The following is a 17885-nucleotide window of genomic DNA, read 5'->3' on the forward strand; positions in this document are numbered from 1 at the left end:
GGTAGCCTGCCCAGTTTCCGTGCCAGAACCCAGCAAAAAGTTGCAGCAGAGCCTCCAGGCGCTGCCTTGTCACCTGCCCTCAGACCTGCTGCTGCTGCCTCTGAGTGCTGGGGCTGCTTTAGGCAGGAGATTGTTTCCTCCTCTGGATTATTTTTGGAAAGCAATTAGAAAAATAAATCGGTAAATGCTCTTTTAACCTCAGATATGAATACCTCAAAGAATTACCTTGCCATTACATGGAATTTATGATTCTAGGCACGTGGATTTTCCATAACCTCCAAGCACCAGCAAGGATCACTTTGTCAGGCTCTCAAGGTCACGAGGAGTTGGTTTATGGGACTCCAACTCAAGCTGCAGGTATCAGTACACACAAAAGGAATATATTTGTGACGTAAGGCCTTTCTGCACAGAAACATTTCGAATGTTAATTCCTTATTTAAAATCTGTTCTGCAGACCCATTTTATTTTCACATCCTGCGAGCCAAATTTCACAAAGTTCAATCCCTTTCCCAGCAAACTGGCCAGCGAAGCAGCTCTCAGCTCACTCGAGACACCACAGCTGTGGCACTGCCACAGACCAGAGCTGACATTTTCCATTTTCCCAGGAATTTCTTCCTTGCAGCCCAGAGTGAATGGCACTGGGTAAAAGAGCAGCGAGCTGCAATGTTTAACCCTTTGTTTTTAGGAGAAGGATGCAAAGCCCTCTGAATTTCCAGAAAGGATGAGAGCTCTATTAGTTTTCCAGTGCCCCATGGCAATCCCATTGGCATACTTTGGCCTCTACACAGAGGCTATGAGTGCGAAACCCTGTATGTGCTTTAGCTTCTCCTTTTTTTAAAAAATAAAAATATGTATTTATTTATTTTTTAACCTAAATGGGAATAATGGACCACGGCATTGAGGATAAGGGGCTGGCCCAGTAACTGCCCTTTGCTAGGGTTTAAGGAAAAGAAAGCCTCCACTCCTCTCCATGTTGCTTGCAACAGGCTCCACAAGGACAGGAGCCGCTCTGCTCAGCATCAGCCATTCTTGCTCAAAGACATTCTTCTGTTGTACAGACATATAGTTACTACACGTGGCATTCATAAAAACAATGTCATTTTTAATGGCTTTTTAAAATCAATTTAGTATCAGACATTGCAGCCCATTTTATTTGATGGAGTCTGACAACTTTGTCCAAAAAATTAGATTTCTTTAAGCTGTAAATAGTCTTCAGCGGAAGCGGATTTAAATACAAACTCAAGTTGCCTCACACTATGCTGTGAATCACAAGGGAAACATAATTCATTTGCAGCAGTTTTCAACAAGAAAACTTGGCAGTCTTTCAGCAAGTTTCATAATTGCTCTATTTTAAACTTCAGCTCGGAAAAAAATGCTTGAGATAGCTCTTAGTTTTATTGAAAGGTTAATTTCACACCTACAGAAAAATATCAGCTTTCCATTAGCTCTAACGGAGTGTTAAATGCGAAAATTGCAGGCCCCTCGCACAAACGTGCGGGGCTTGGTGCGTTGCTAACCCGCGCTGCGTTTCCATTCTTCCCGAGCACAAGAAACAGCACAGCGGCAGAGGAAAGCAACCCGTGTGTGAGGCCAGGCTCCTTTCCCGTGCCTTCTTATCGCCCGTGGGCTGCTGTGAGGCAATGCCAGCACCACAGCTGGGAGCTCAGCGCACAGGGTGCTGCTGCAGCATCCCACGCTCATCCCAGGGCAAATGGGGACATTTCCCTGGAACGAGCTCAGAGCCAAAATCCCAATTCTTTGCATTTGTAGCAGTGGTTTTGGTTGTCCCTGATGGGTACAGACACTTCCTGGCTCCTGCAATCGTAACTTGTCAGAGCAACAAGTGTGTGAGTGCTCACTGAGGGGGCGGAGGAGCCGAGCATATAAAGGAGCGAGTTGGTGCAGTCGCATGCACAGGAAAAGCCAGTCAGAAAAAACATAGCTTCTGCCTTCAGGAGAACTATGATTCAGTCACTACTTCATGGGACGGGTGGGAGGAGAGTCGCACTGAATTTTAAGCACCTGAAGTTCAGTCTCACCAGAACCTGTCAAGGGAAGAAGGGGAGGGAAGGGTTAATTAACCCCTGTGCATCCCAGTGCCACGGCTCTCTGCAAGGTGCACAGAGGAGTTCGTGATCTACCCTTGAGTAGGCAATGTGCCCTGGCATTGCTGCAGGCTCCCCAAGGTTAGGGGACATGCTGGGAACACAGGATTTTGGCACACGTGTGGCCTCCTAGGAACCCCAGGAGGGATCTGGGAGGGCAGGCACAGGATCTGCCAGGGATCTAAGTATTTCTGCCAAGGAAGGTATCAGTAAAATAACTGAGTTTCTTCAGTTTGCTTCCTTTCTTGTTCTGAACAAGTTTCTAGTTCCTCCCCGTAATTATAAAAATAAATAACTTGGATGTCTTACATTCTCTTGTCTAGAAGCAGCAGGAAGGAAATGTAGCTTATGAAAGAAGCTGCTGCCTTTGTAAAATTAAGCTTTCTTTTACCATTTACAAGTTATCAGCATTGCAGAGGATCCTGGCAGGGGTGAGTCGTTCTGCAGGAGATGGATGGGCGATTGCTGAACAAAGGCTCGCACAATTTGGCTGAGTTAGTGGAAAGTAGGGAAAAAAAAAAAGTTGAGTGCCCAGCGAGAGCACCTCCAGGCATCCCTCTGCACATCCCAGGTGAGCACCATCACTCATCCAAAAGGCAGATAACCTTTCTGCTGCTATCTGACATTCAGTCTCTGGCCTTTAGAATCTCTGCTCTCCTGATCTTCCCCATGTAAATCATCACACTTCCCCTTTTTATGATATTCTAATTAAGAAAACTGTGATAACAGTAACTAATTATGTCCATAACACATTTTGAAGCGATCTCTCCGCCTGTCAACACTCAGAGCTGGAGTCTAAACTTTGGCAAGTGTCCCAGAGCCAAAAAAGGGTACGGAGCAAGATGCCAGTAACCTCCTGTCATTAATCTCGGATGAAGAAGTTCCTATGAACAACCAGAGACTTGTTTGCCGTCAGTCTCCCACATCCCCATACAACTTTTCTGATACAGCTCCACTCTCCTAATAGCTCACTCAAGCACAGTCTGTCGTTTTACTATCCCATTTTCCTGAGCAAACAGTACCCTATGGAAACAAGCATAAGGGTTGGGTATTAGGATGCACCATGAGCAGTATTTCATCTTTTAGGAGACACTGAACTACAGCAGTCCTTTAAAACACAGCAAACAAATCAATGAGAATAAAAAGCTTTCCCCCCCATCCACAAAACCATCAAGTTCTGCAGCTGAACATCAAGGTGACAGCATCTGTCACCCAGCTGGCAGGGGCTGCGAGGTGCAGAGGAAGGCTCCCCAGGCTCTGCTTTCTCCCTGCAGTCAGAAGGGAGAGCTTCCAGAGCTCCAGGAGGAGCCAAGACACAGGGATTTCCACGTGTAGGGGAGTACAATTGCATTTCAACATCGTGACACAGCAATGCTCTGCAGCCCATGTATCAGGTTGAGAAAAGAAACAAAACCCCTACATTTCAGCAGTTTTATCAGTGCTGTAATTAGCAGACCCTCTCACATCTGCTTGAGGGGCTATTGGTCACATCTTGTGGGTAAACTTCCACCACGTCTGACACAGTGGGGTCCGTCGTGCCATTTAGAAAGCCGAGTTCATTAAAAGGAGTAGATAACGAGCCTATTAACTGCATTAATTTCATTTAGGTTATCATGATTAAAAAATGCACAGCTTTTGCCGGGTGCAGTGCAGGTCCTCAGAAGTGGCAGGGGTGAATCACAGCCAGGCAAAAGCAGCCCTGATCACTACCCCAGAGGCATGTGCCACTTCTTTTACACCTTGCTTTAAGGAAGAAATATAGACCCGTCCTTCTGTGACACAGGGTGCACACTCAGAGCCCCAGGCAGCCTGGTTGGATTTCAGGGGTGACACTTCAGCACACCTTGGCACACAGCAAGCTCTGCCCATGAGCTAACACATTTCTGTATGAACTGGGGGCAATACCGGGATGCAGACTGACCAAAAAAAGCTTGCAAGGCAGCCATGAACAAGCCAGCACAAAGATGACCAGTCATTTCCTTTTGATGCCATTTTCCAGAGATGATCAGCTGTTACAGCAGATTTTTAATTTGATTTATACCATTGCAAAGTATATTGGGAATACTTGCATGTCCCCTTTACGTTCACCCCAAGAACAATTTTATGTGGCTAGTAATTTTTCTAAGAAACCTTTTCTGGGGATTTTAACCATACAATGGGATGCAACTCAGCATCTGTTCGCTTGGCAAACTCCAGGCTCACATTTGTTTGGGGATATCAGCAGCTTTATTCATTATTAAGGACGATTCGGATGCCAAGGAAAGATTGGCATGTCTGAGAGATGCTCACAAATTGTCCATGAGTTTTAACACATGCCTCCCTATTTAAAGTTTACACCAGAAATATGGCATCGACCATCCTCTTGTCCTTAAAAAATATTTCTAATTCATCAGCGGATGGTTTAGATCAAAACCAGAAAGCAGGAACAATTCCAGTGAACTGTCTGTGAGCAGTCCCTTGTCTGGAGGATACCCATCCATAAGTGATGAGCTGTTGATCACACTTTAAAAAAAAAAAAAAAAGAAAGATACAAAAGTGCCTTGTAAATGACTGCTTATTGAGAAAGAGATCTAATTTGCAGCTTATCACCTGGCCGTGTCAGCTCCCATCAATAGCTGCCACCGCGTTACTGATGGATGGCACTTCTCCTCCAGCCCGTGGTGCTGCTGTCATGATCCTGGGGAAAGCCTGGCCAAAAAAAATAGTGTTGCTGCTATGCAGAGCATTAGAGTTCCTTGCACAGAGGAGCACAGACAGCACTGCTGAGCCCTGCAGGCTCCGGTAACACCATTTCTGCTCAGATACATCCAGCTGGGCCAGTGAGCACGGCAAATGGCCACAGTGGCAAGGCAGGGGCAGCGAGCCCAGCTCCCTCTGCTCTGTTAGAGGGAGGAAACGTGGGTTGGGCAGGTTGCTCTCTGGGACAGCCTTGGCCACACACTACTTTGGTTCACTTTTATACAGGAACCAAGAGAGAAAGAGAGAAATCAGCAGCTCTTCCCAAGACAACAAATAGCTGAGCTCTTAAAGAGGCAGAACGGGGCTGACCCCTTCCACACAAGGTCCCACCTCCTATAACCTCACAAAGAGAATCTCTTTTGAGACAGAATTTTATGCACCTTTTCCAGCCATATATTTGAATATTTTCCTGCATATAGAGATCTGCTTCACTATCCTTTTAGGATAAGCTCTTTAACCACTGACCTCCACCTATAAAGCCTGTCTTCTGGCTGCAGCGTTAAAACACAAGCAGACTCAAGGCAGCATGAGAGCATGGCTGCGTATCTTCAAGCACAAGCCACAAGCTTGCTTTTGTGACTTTAAATGCTTGCATGCATGCACAGCCAGCTCTGATTTACTGGGGCTGCAGCCCCAGCTCAGCAAATCCAGCCAGCTTGCCAAGCTTTTACATGCTCAGCTGCGTGCTGCAGCAGCTCAGCAACAGATTGAGATGTCCCTGCCCCTGACAGAGGGAGGAAGAAAGCCCACAAGCCCATCAAAACCATCCTTAGATGTGAGTTAGAGCCCAAGCTAAGTTAGAGCATGCTAAGTTAATTCACTTTAACCACAGGGAGGACAAGGGGCAGCCTCTCTCCCAGCAAAATTGTGTCCAAGCATCTCATCTAAAGTTAAAGGCCTTGCTATAATTTTTAGTAGGTATCTTGAAAGGAGCTGTGTGAAGATGCAATATTGCAGAGTCCAGGTTATTAGTATTTACCTTTCAGGAGAAGCTGTTTACAGAGATAGGAAGAGGAAAAAAAAAGTAATACATAGGGTAGGTGCAAAATCTGTTGTGTATGAGACTCAAAACTACACAGTGATTTGTCTGGGTAAAGGTTATTTAATTTAGTGAGATATGTTGTGCTCAAGTGTTTCAATTAGAAACCTGCTCTGAGCTGAGGATCTTTGATTAGACCAAGAGGAGAGCAGTAATCACTTGGAGTGCTGCACACAAGGGGCGAGCAGCCACACAGAATATCTAATTTGTGACTTATTTAGGCACTGCAAAGCCACACACCTTAATCTCTAGATATGCTGCTTCATGCCACATGACTAAATGCTCTGTGTATGAGCAGACAGCCATTCTCAGTCAGGTCATTTATCAAAATAGAGCAAAAATTTAAGCAAAAAATTTAGCAAGATTTTGCTTTCAAAATAGCAACCCAGCAATCTTGTCCTCTCTCGTTGGAGCTGCTCTCTCTAGGCACAGGCATCCCAAGGTGGCTTCATTTCAACCTACATCACATAAGAACACGTTGTGGGCAAGTTCAAGCAGACAGTGACACTGTAAGTTTGCTTCTCAACATGCAAACCATGACAATTATTGTGTGCTGTGGAAGTACCAACACGTCGCCATGCCCAGTGGCCACAGGAGAACTGCTTCTGGAAACACAATAAGCGAGTTTTCTGTAACCCAGTAACAGACCTCTATTTCTATAGGTAAAGTGTGGGAAGTTCGAGCTGCTCAAGGACTGATAACACTAGAAAAAGTCAAACAGAAGAAGCGTATACATGTATAACCATAGTTGCTGCAACATTTCTCTATATCCATCACCTCTGCCTGACACAGACTCTGTGGAGGTGTCAGAAGTGGTCTCAGCCTTTTTTTTTTTTTTGCTACACTTCACACAAAGTATACACTGCAGTGGCTGCATTGTACAGAGCTGCAGACACACAGCATCACCCCTGATATCCTCAGGCATGAAAGAGCCTGGCACCAAGCGGGGGACCCATCCGTACCTGTGGGTAGGACACGTGCCTGCTCTCAGCACCTGGGAGCAGAGCCCCACAGCCTTCTCCTGTCGCACAGACAACTGCTCGCAGTCCTTTCACGGGGGAGAACAGAACTGAAAACCCACGATCGCCTTCTTCAGAGACACAGACACTGCTGTTCTCTTTATGGCAATTTTTAAGTGGTATCAGCATGCACCATGCTCAGCAGTGCAGCTGAAGTCTGTTGTGTCTGGGATCAGCAGACAGAGCTTTGCCTGCTGTCTTTACTGCTACATTAGCATGTCTTACATGAATTCATCAAATTAAGAGCCCTGCAGTAAAGCAGAGAAAAAAAAAAAAGTTGGAAAAGAGCTTAAGTATTCTGTGCAGCTTTGCTTTGACTACTTTGACCAGCAGGCACACAAGGGAGTGGATGGGCCAAGGTCTGGGCAGGAGGGCTCCCCAAGCACCACGGTCACAGATAGCCAGGAGCTGGGCTCCAACATGCATGGAGACTTGGAAACGGGGTGGTACGTGTGCTGTGGGACAGCTGTCCCAGGTTGTGGGCACTGGGGAGGGTCTGCATCCTTCACCATGAACACAGGCAAGCACCTACCAGCACAGCACTGGGAGCTAGGAGGTGGCTGGGCTAATAGTGCAGCACCAGCAGCCTCTGTTCTTGTAATTCACATAAAACCTTTATGGTTTTGGTCCTGTATCACTAGACAGGTTCCCCAGTCCCAGCCCATCCCTCCCCAAGGAGCCATTAACTAATGAGTAATTGAGAGACCTGGTTTCAGAGCAGCGTTTCAGAGCTCACTTGTGTGCACATCACGTGGAAGGCAGGGCTGGGCTCCCACCATGCACACCTGTGAACAGGCATCTCTTGAGAGTGAGCTGATGGCTTCTGTGGTAATTACCTTCAGGGAGATGCAGTTACAATGCAGCAGTGTATTACAGAAGAAAAAAAAAAAAAGGCAAAGCAGCAAGTCTCTGTTGTCAGCAGGGCCCCCTTCCTCATTATTCTCCCTATAAATTTATGGACTCTAAGGTGGAGGAGTTTCTGAACAAACAACACATCAGAAAACATCCTTCATTAAATATTTGATGTCTTTTGGATTCTAACTAGCAGGGAAGGAGAGAAGTCGAAACTAAGTTAGGAAAATGGATGGGTTTGTATTCTTTACACTCTTATCACAAAGAAACTAGTCCTCAGCTCACAAACAAACAGAAGAGCATATTTCACAACTGCTGCTGATGGATGCCCCTGCTCTCGCCGAGATCAACACCATAGGCATGAGGAATGACTAGCACAATACTGGATTTCAAGAGAGCTCTGGGATAGGAGCCAGGGTGCAGAGACCTGTTGGCTTCAGCACCCGGCAGACCGGGGGAAGCTGTGTCACAGAGAGCAGCAGGAAGGGACCAGCAGCAGAGGTTATCCCATAGGGGGTAACCCCCCCCAGATCCCACACTGGGCAGCAGAGACCTGACTCCTCCAGCACACATCCAATGCCTCAGGGCACTACCTCTGCCACACCACAGCCTCCAACATCCAGCCCAGCCCAGCTTCCCAGCTGCTCCCTGAAACACACTGAGCTTTCCTCCTAACCCAGCTCTGCTGCAGGGGTAGCTCCTGCCATGCTCTGGGGGGCAAACAGCCTCAGCTCCCTTCTGCTCTCAAGGGCTACAATAAATATTAGAGAAGAATTAAGCATTGCTTGTTCTATTGATATGCTTACCTGCTTTTTCCCTCATGTATACTTGAGCACTCTCAGCATTGCTTCTCCTCAGGGTGCATTCAGCAGAAGGCTTTAGGTGCTCATTAATTAATGCCTAATTTGTGTGGGCCTCTGCTTACAATTCTTATGCAAATTGCTCTCAAATTGTGTTCTGTTTTCAGCTGAGCTGAATCCAAGCACTAAAATACCAGAAGAGGAAAGACAAATTGGGGAATAAATGCGCAGGTAATAAAGCTTCTCTGTTTCTCAGAGGCTTTGCAGTACCCTTGGGTCATGTGTAGTACAAGCATAAATTTAGAGAAAAGATAAAGATAAAGAACATTGTAAAGGCTGAGTCTCAAAAAAATGCAAGTTAAGAGCTGCTGATGGAAAGAAACTGCTGCTAAACACTCATTGATGAGTTGGCTATTAATGTGATGTTTTTATATAAACTGTTCTTCCTCCAGGAATATGATAGATTTTTACCAGGGTAGGAAAGAGGAGCTTCTCCATATCATTTAATCACTGTGTGTGTTGCCCAGCATTAATAGAGGATTTGACAAAGCCACCTTTAATATGATCTCTTTTTAATTTGTGCTCTTTATTACAGCTTGTTGTAGCTGCCTAATTAAAGTTTGTCAAGGAAGTAATCAGCCTTATTTCCGTAGTGAGAGCAGTTTAATAAGAAGGTAATTTTGCAATTTGTTTTCTTTAATTAATTAGACAAAACCCTATAAAATCCTTCTAGCCAGGCACAAACCCAAGGAAATGGTGACACCAACTGCAGTGTCTGAGGAAAGGGGATGTTCCACCGCCGGTGGTCTGTCCCTGACGTGGTTTTCATACCTGTCAAGCACAGCAGTATTTGCAGCTCTCAAGAAACAAACTCTCTCATCTAAAGCCTAACCCGCGTGTCTCTGTAAGTGCATGTGGTTTCCAAATAAACCCCAAAAGAGCATCAGGTGGAGGCTGGACCCAAGCACAGAACAACTAGCTCAAGGATAATCCACCAGCAGATGCGGGAAATAGGTCAGCTTTGGACACAGACTTTCCCCAGTATCAAAACAAACCATGTTTGTACTCCTGTAAAAAGGAAACAGAGAAAAGACTGGAGGGCTCCGGGCCACTGCTGGAGGAGAATGAAAGGTCTCAGGGCTGGGCTGTAGATCTTTTTACTTGTTCCCACTGAAGGAATATTTGGTTCATCTCCAGCAGTACCCAGCTTTGCTTTACAGACTCAAGAGGGCTGGTGTACATCGACCTATCCAGCCAAAAAAGCTATGCTGGCCTTAGCTGCCTTTTCAAGGAGTTCAGAGTTTGTTCTGTAACACTGACTAACACTTATTGAGCCTCGCAGTAATCATATGCAGTAAGGCAAGACTTCTACTAAGGATCACTTACCATGACACTTGTTCTCTTTTGCTCCGGTGACAGCAGGGTGCCCAGAGGCTGCTCGTTTTTGATGGGTTGCGAGGGTGGGGAAGCTCTTGAGGTCCTGAGATGTCATTTATTGATCATTCAGGATAAAAACGGGCTTGGTTTTGCCCGCTGATGAACTTCTGCATTTATTCAACTGCTAATTTTACTGGAGGGTTGAAAACCATCCCACCTGAGGAGCGGTTTTCCTCCAGTGAGAGGTCCTGGCCTCATCGATTTCAGCAGCTTCACAGGAGCGTGTGCTGTGCCTTGTGTAGCTCTGACCATCAAAATCCAGCACATAGCAGCTGAGAAAGCCAGATCAAGGGTGAAGGGGAAAGAAAGGAAGAACGACGAATGAGGCACTGCTCCAGCTGTGCACAACCAGCCTGTGCTACAGACACCCAACTCTGGACTTGGTTCAGTTTGGGGGACCATGGTTTCACCCCCTCGGTATGCCTGGGAGGTTGGGGCTGGCACTTTTTATGGCTACACATAGCATAAACTCCCTCCTACAATAATAATGAATAAAAGATAAGTCCCGTGGCTTTGAATCTATCTAAATCTAATGGCTGATTTGTGCAGTTGGGGATTGGAGAGACAGCCCGATATATCTGGCTGCTGAGCATCATTTGCTGTTTACCTTTGCTGGAGGAGGACTCGGGACCAGGGCTATAAACACTCGGATGGTGAGGGAGCAGCAGATGAGCAAGGAGAGGAGAGGAGACATAGCTCCGCTGGAAACCTTGTAAAGCACTGGCTGCAGTAAAAGTCAGTGCAGGAATTAAAAGCTGTCAGTTCAGCAAGCCATAAAAAAACACACCATTTCTTCTTTATCTAGCTTCCCTGACTGAGCCTGAAACAAAGAGCTTTTCTTTTTTCCAGAAGGCATTTCAGAGTGCTCCTTTGTGGCTCACAAACCATAGCACTTCGGAAGGAACGTAATTCCAAGACAAAGCTTTTCATCCGCTCTGAAGCGAGCTCCCAAGGGTATGCACCACGTAGCACCTCTCTGAGTTAGGGCAGCACTCCTGAAGGGGAGATAACTGCTGTCTTGGTAGGCTGACATGCAAACCTGAGCCCCCTCCACAGTGACCTGTGGAAATCACGGCAGGAGCGCGCGTGGCAGGCAGCTGCCAAGGTGCTTTTGTGGGCACACAACTAGACCCAGCTGGGGACGTGCAACCCAGACAAGTTTTGTTTTACATAAAAAAGTAACACAACGCTTTGAGGGGAGAAGAGACAGAGCAACATGTCCCTCAGCAGGCAAGGTTTCACGCCCCGGACAGAAGGCCTTACTGAAGGTGCAATAACAGCGAGCCCTTTGGGGAATGTATTTCTCTTTCCTAAAAGTTTTATGAAAATTTGCTGGCACAGTGCGTGTGGCCTCAGGGTCCTGGCAGAAAGCTCTCCGTGCAACCCTCTGCTGTGCTTCACCCCCCAAAAGTCAGCAGGCTGGGCTGTGAGAGCTCCCCTGCACCCTGGGAGAGCACCTCAGTGGTTGGGCTAAAGCAGATTTTCAAAACCTTCCAAGTCCAGCAGGCTGTACTAAAGCCAGATACAAAGTAAGCCTCATGGGGAGAAGCAGTAGCTCTAGGTGAGCTAATCAGAGTACGAGAATGAAGCTGCCTCTCTGAGACAACAGTTGGAACCAGAAGCTGAAGATCTGAGGCTGAAGTTTTCAGCCCAGCCCTCCTGACCCCCATTTCTCCTCTGGCAGTCATCTGAAAGCTCACAGACCTGCAGAGATGACTCAGGCTTCTCTGAACAGACCTTGAGACACAGATCCAAAGCCTGCAGAGCCCACCTGAGCAGTACAGCTGTAAAAATCCCAGCCCAGGCCCACAGAGGTCAGGTTTTGACTAGCTGCTTCATGCTGCCTTCACTTCTAGGAGCGGGATCAGATATTGATACGACGTTCACACTTGCAGAAGAGTCTGTAGTTTTCATCAATTTAGCTGCCTGCTCGTCTCCTGAGCACTTGCGTGGGCTCTGCTATGAGAAATCGATGATGAGCTCCCATCGCTTCCAATAGGAGTGAGCTAGGAACAAAATAAAGCACAACAGTAGCCTTTTAAGCAAGCTTTTAGCCAGCTCCCCAAGGATGAAGGCAGACATGCTGTCTACGCCAGATCAGCTTCAAAGCCGTCAGCTGAGAGTGCTCGGGGCAGCCACAAATAGTCTGTGCTAATAAAAGAGCACCTTCCGCAGCCGAGTTGCAAACTTCTGCCTACTCCTACCTGTAAGAAGATGCTGGGGCTCTTCCAAGTGCATCCTCCTGCTTTTGAGCATCAGGCAGGACTGTCAAGGGCAGGTGTGGATCAAGCCTTGTGCATCCCATTCCCTTCCTTCAGAAGCTCTTCCAGCCAGGCTGGTGTGGGAAGCCCAGTGCGGACTGGCACCCAGTTCCAGCTCTGCTACACGCACTGAACACACACTGGTTTCTCTGCATCTCTGATTCTTTCCCTACCTTTTCAATATCTATGCTGTTGAGGACTTACTTCTTACTCTGGATTTTTGCTGTGCTGTGCACAATAGGCGTTTGATGGAAGCCAGGCACTCTGGATGCTAGTGCACAACAGGGACTGCATTAGAATACGAAGGGTTTGCACATGGCGAGATGACAGAGTGAATTGATCTGCCAAAAGGCTCTGAAGTCATTAATTCAAGTCACGCAAGATTAAGAAATGTTTCAGCAATAACAGAAACTGTGTTAGGACCTTAGCGATTTCAGAGAACACTTTCTTAATTGGCTTCACAATATTGTTCCTTTTGCCTTTTTGTTGTAACAGAGGGATGTTAATAAATTCATGTTTTCAAAGTCATCAGTGGCTCTCAAACAAGCTTCTCAGGGCTATGCCACGATTTCTTTACTTTAGTAATGGGAAAAGCCTTCTAGGGACTCTTGCATTCAATCTTTCTACCCTGGAGAAGGAGCATCTGCTTATTCTGTAAGCTTCCACAGATCTTCTGCCTGGGCAAAAAGCAAGGGGCTGGGGGAAGAGACTGGGGACACATTAACTGTACAAAGCTCTGATGCCCACATGGATGAAGCTACCAGAATTAGGCCTTGCTTTGATCTGTGAATATTTAGCCTCCAGGTCAGGCCAGGCCCTTGCTCTGGGACCAGCCCCTTCCCTGCTGAGCTCCATCCCCAAACCCATTCACATCACTTCTTTCAGCTCCTTCCCAAGCTGCAGAAAGACACTGACATGTCCTCTCCAAACAGCTGGCTGCTGTCCTCTTACCGCAGCTTGACCAAAATCCAATGCAAAACATCCTCTTCATTTCTGGAAACACTAAGAACCTTTTCATGCCAAGGAGTTAAATCTGGTCACTCAGCTAACATTAATTTCCCTCTTTTAGCACCAAAGGTTTTCATCCCATCCTGTTTTATATATATTTTTATGTACCAAAGCTAAATCAATGTCACCTTTTCCAGCAAGGGAGAGGAGAAAAGGAAAGGAGTTGCACTATTTTGCTGGTTTGCCCAGAGGCTTGCTAAATTCTTACCAAGGATGCTCTGTTACTGGGGTATGAGAATGCTTTTTGTGCCCCAGAGTACTATTACAGGGGGCTAAATGCTGGCTGTGAGCCAGGACCTTATAGGAAGGAACCAAAACAAACATGAGGATGATGAGCATTTGGCACCAAGGCCCTGGCCCTAACCAAGCAGGGTGGTGGATCCCACCCAGTTCTAACACCTGCACTTCATTAGCTGCCCTTTTCCCATCTCCCCTGGTCCTGACCTTATCTGCTCTCTCCTCTTCACATTTTCAGAAAATAACGGGCCCAGCTGACTGACTCTTTGAACCAAGTCACCCCTCTGTTCACACGAGCACACCTCTGCCAAGGACTCATTGCAAAGGCTGGACTTGGAAATTCCTTCTGCAGTGATCGCTCACTGAACAGGCCAGCTGGAGGAGGAGATACAAATAAATAAATAAAGCTCCATTCAGAAGGCTTAGTTGAAAAGCACACAGACTAAACTCAATTCTTACTGAAGGCTGCAGCAGATTGCCCCACAGGTGGCACAGCAAACCCACCAGGGGTGCTGCTCCACCGACCTCCCTGGGGGCTGCAGGGCAAGGGCTGGCCCCAGGCTCAGCCCCCTGGGACAGACACAAAGCCCTCGTCCCTATTTCACATCCATTCCTGCCAGGACACCGCCCTCGGGCACTTTCTCTACACAGAAGTGAGGTCAGGAGGGTTTGGACAAGACTTTATTCCATTTGAAAGGGAACAGCAGAGGGGATTCAGGCACTGGTGTTATCTCTGTGCGTGTTTCACTCCCGCTTTCCTTGTAAAGTGCAAAGCTATTTCTTCTTTTAAAGCACTGGTCATTTGGTGGTTTTCATGTTTTTGATCTCCTGCAGCAGGTCAGACATTAGAGCGAGACTGACCAGCAAGATCATGAAATCTTCAAAGTCAATTTTGTTCTCTGTCTCCTCATCCAGGGAAGAGATTACGTCCTGGTATTTTGGTTTGTTTTCTTGGCCCTATGGAGAATTTTAAATGGAGGGAAAAAAAAAAATTAAAAAAAAAAAAAAAAGTTACATTCCTTTTTTATTGTATCATCTGTAAAGAAAAAAGAAGCAGCAGCACTTTTTGTTTCATATCTTCCTATTCAGGGTTTTATGTTCACATGCACATTAGTTTTTCTAAAGTTATCCCAAGAAACTCAAACAGAAATATTATTGTAATCAGACAGGAAAACAACTAGACCCCAAAGTTTCCTGGATCCAGAAGACGTCTTCGAGAAGATACCTAAACACGACTGCAAATCTGGTAGTGATGCATGCAGCTGGTAACTGCAGCATTCCTACCACTTGATAAACTCCTGTTCTCCTTTGGGTTAGTAAGAGAGAAAAAAAATGCAAGAAGTTTGCAGCCACCACTACTTATGTAGCTGGTTTTCCACCACAGCTGGCTGCTGGTTTTACTGGAGGGAGGGCGATGGATGGCGAGGTACTCATGGCTCTGTAGCACAGGGTCAGCACTCTGGCAAACTCCGAAATCCCTAAGTAAATGCAATGGGTTTCTTATCCCGTAAACACACAAATACTTGTCATTATATGAGCTTTTTTTTCTTTGTTTGCTTACAACTGCCCTCCTTTTTCAGCAACAATACAAACAGGCACGTCAACAGTGGTTTATTGCTGATGCTCCTCTTTAGCCCCACACCAGACTCAGGCTCAGCACTAAGCAACTAATTCACCAAAGGCATTTTTACCAATTCACCAGCTCCTCACCTAGGATCACCCTGTGGATGGATGCACACACAGCAGTGAGACAGAGCCCGAGATGCCCACTCACCCAAACTCTTACCTGTATGAAACTCAAAAACTGGGTCTGCAGCAGGTTTTTGGTTTCAGCTTTGCTGAGTTTGCCCTCAGGGTCAGCAGCGTTGTTATACACCAGCGCAGCAGTAGCAACAGCTTTTTCAAGGTCTGAGCCTTTTTCTAGAGCTAGGGGGAAAAATGTTGCCAGCCTATCAGAAAAAGCAGTGTTTGAGGTATAATTGAAAGGAATGTGTCAGAAACATCCTGAGTGGGTGGAAATCAGTGTAGTTCCATTAAAGTTAATAAGCCTGAAACTGTTTGTACCCACAGAGGACCTGGCCTAGATTTTATTTGGAGTGGGCCAGCAACACACCTCCTGTCCCGTGGAAACACACCTGAAGGCAGGTTTCACATGGCCAGGGTGGGAGCCGGCAGGGACACAGGGTTGAGGGTGAGACCTGCCTGGCTGTCCCCTCCTGGGGACCTGCTGCACCATGGGGACAGGCCACTCCAGACACCTCTCGGGTGCGTGGGGACCCCCAGGGCCCTCCAGCAGGGGAAACGTGGCCCAATAGATGTGCCCATGTCTGAGTATCAGCAACAGAGCTGCACACCAGCGTTGAAGTGTGTTCAGGATTTGGGCTGAAATATTTGGCTGGGTTCATACCCTCCTAAACCACATCCTAAAGACCTTAGTTTCCCAGCCCACAGTTCCCAGCAGGTACCAGAGGTGATTTGAGCTGTGATTTTAAGGGAAGGACAAGCAGAAAGGACATGGATGAATGCTGGGGCATCCAGGGGCAGTGAAGGGTCCCCTTACCTTTTATTGATGCCAGCTGCTTGGCTATAGGCACGCTGGTAGGGAGAGAGAAAGGACACACAGTTATCACCTGGTGAATTGAGCAAGCATATAGTTTCTCCATAATAAGCTTCCTCACTTTTATTTTATTTAATCCCCCAGAAACCTGGGGCTTCCCAAAGGAGACTGTCTTTCCTTCACAGCAGGAAGATCAACATCCCTCACAAGCGGCACACAACATCACACAGCTCCCAGTTCTTAACCTAAGCAAGTAGCCTGGAGTTTTTATTAGAGATGATAATTAAATAACTTGATCACTGGAGAGAGGCACTGCAGCCTGCGGTAAGTCTCTTCCTGGAGCTCTTTCATGTTCTGAAGAAGTTCCTGGGTTTTGAGCCCGTCCCCAGGGAAGCACAGAGGGCTTTGCCGTCCCCTGCCCAAGGGTGCTCCCACTTGGGAGCAGACACCGATAGTAAATATAACATTTTGGCAGATAAATAGATCCAGATAAAGCCTTTCACGAACAAATCACCAGAGATGCAAAGAGCAGAGCAGTCACTTACCGCTTGGGCATCCCTGCCGCGGCTGGAGGGCTCTTCTGGGGGGAGGCAGGATTGACGGAGTAGTGCTTTGTGCTGGGGACGCTGGCCTTGCAGCCACACATCGTGAGGGCAGGCTGTTTGTGATCTCTAAGCAACTGGAGTAACAGCAAACAGGTGGATTCAGGCTCTGCCCCGTGCGAGCAGCCTGCCTGCAGCCGTGCCCCATCAATAATGTAAGTGCTACCTGCTGGTCACGGGACCAGCAAGTACGTGGGTCTGAACGGCCCCTGTGACGTTGGCAGGTAGAGTTGCTCTTTATTTTCTGGGAGAACTTAATAGAAACAAACCAGACTCGGATGGGGCCTGAATCCCCTTACATCTGTGGGGTGTAATGTTACACCAGGACTAACTCAGCCACCAAAGCAGCACCCAGTATCATTTTAATCAGAAGCCTTCCTGGTGTGGGATAAAGTAACTTGCCCCAGGCTATGAAGAGAGCTGCTCCTTTAGGCAGAGTCAGAAACCAGGTGTCTCCCAAATCCTGACCCAGCATCATCCTAGGAGAGCAGCACAAAGAGCTCTGCTGGTGCCCCAGCTACTAGCACGGCAGCGCCCGGCACCACGCCTTGGCTTGGGTTTTTACCCGAGCAGACACTGCCTGCCTCCAAAAGCAGCACTGAGCCATCTGGCAGAGCAGCCGCAAAGTGGAGGAACTGGAAGGGCTCTGATGAACTTTGTTATTTGTTGGCATGGATATCGCTACCAGAAAACACACAGCTTGTCACGCCGCCCGTCTCTGGCACGTTCTTGCTGCGCATCCTTTGCTGAGGGGTGTCCAGACAGGGTGACAGTGATCTAAAGGACTGAGCGGCTATTTTCATCCTGGGGGGGCTGTTAAAAGGTGGTGGCTTCAGCTACCTCATCCAGCACATCCTTCCTGGGGAAAGGATACAAGGCGATGTCAAGACTTCCCAGAATGAGACTTTATGTAACAGGACACGCAAAGGAGACTGCAACAGATGGCCTAGAGAATTAAAATGTTTTCCTCGTTTAGTAGAAGCTAAATTACTGAAGGCTAATGAATAAGGATGTTCACCACCTTACTGTTCCTGGATTTTAATTATCTTAAAAAGCATGGGAAAAGAGAACCTTTAATTTTCCATCTAAGAGTGTCATTACTCAAACAATTCAGAGCCTTTTTCTGAGAGGTTTAAGCTGTCTTAGATCTCTAGTGCGTTCTTTAGGACTGGCTCATGAATAAAACAGAGCCTATAATTGCAATGACGCAGCCAAAACACATATAATCA

The 17885-nt window shown here is 47.0% G+C and overlaps 1 protein-coding gene and 1 long non-coding RNA gene across 2 annotated transcripts; both read right to left on the reverse strand.

Moving 5' to 3' along the window:
- Positions 1 to 1123: 1123 nt before the first annotated feature.
- On the reverse strand, positions 1124 to 8664 carry LOC137862753 (uncharacterized). Its single transcript, XR_011100501.1, has 2 exons — positions 8561 to 8664; positions 1124 to 2045 (listed from the first exon to the last, which is right to left on the reverse strand). It is a non-coding gene; the product is annotated as an uncharacterized lncRNA (long non-coding RNA).
- A 5492-nt stretch (positions 8665 to 14156) lies between these two features.
- On the reverse strand, positions 14157 to 16877 carry SNTN (sentan, cilia apical structure protein). Its single transcript, XM_068694736.1, has 4 exons — positions 16600 to 16877; positions 16058 to 16092; positions 15284 to 15423; positions 14157 to 14454 (listed from the first exon to the last, which is right to left on the reverse strand). The coding sequence occupies exons 1-4, from the start codon at positions 16698 to 16700 to the stop codon at positions 14296 to 14298; spliced, it is 435 nt and encodes a 144-aa protein (XP_068550837.1). The 5' UTR covers positions 16701 to 16877; the 3' UTR covers positions 14157 to 14295.
- Between the last annotated feature and the right edge of the window lie 1008 nt (positions 16878 to 17885).

The sequence above is a fragment of the Anas acuta genome, chromosome 11 (genome assembly GCF_963932015.1).
Source record: "Anas acuta chromosome 11, bAnaAcu1.1, whole genome shotgun sequence".
Lineage (NCBI taxonomy): Eukaryota > Metazoa > Chordata > Aves > Anseriformes > Anatidae > Anas > Anas acuta.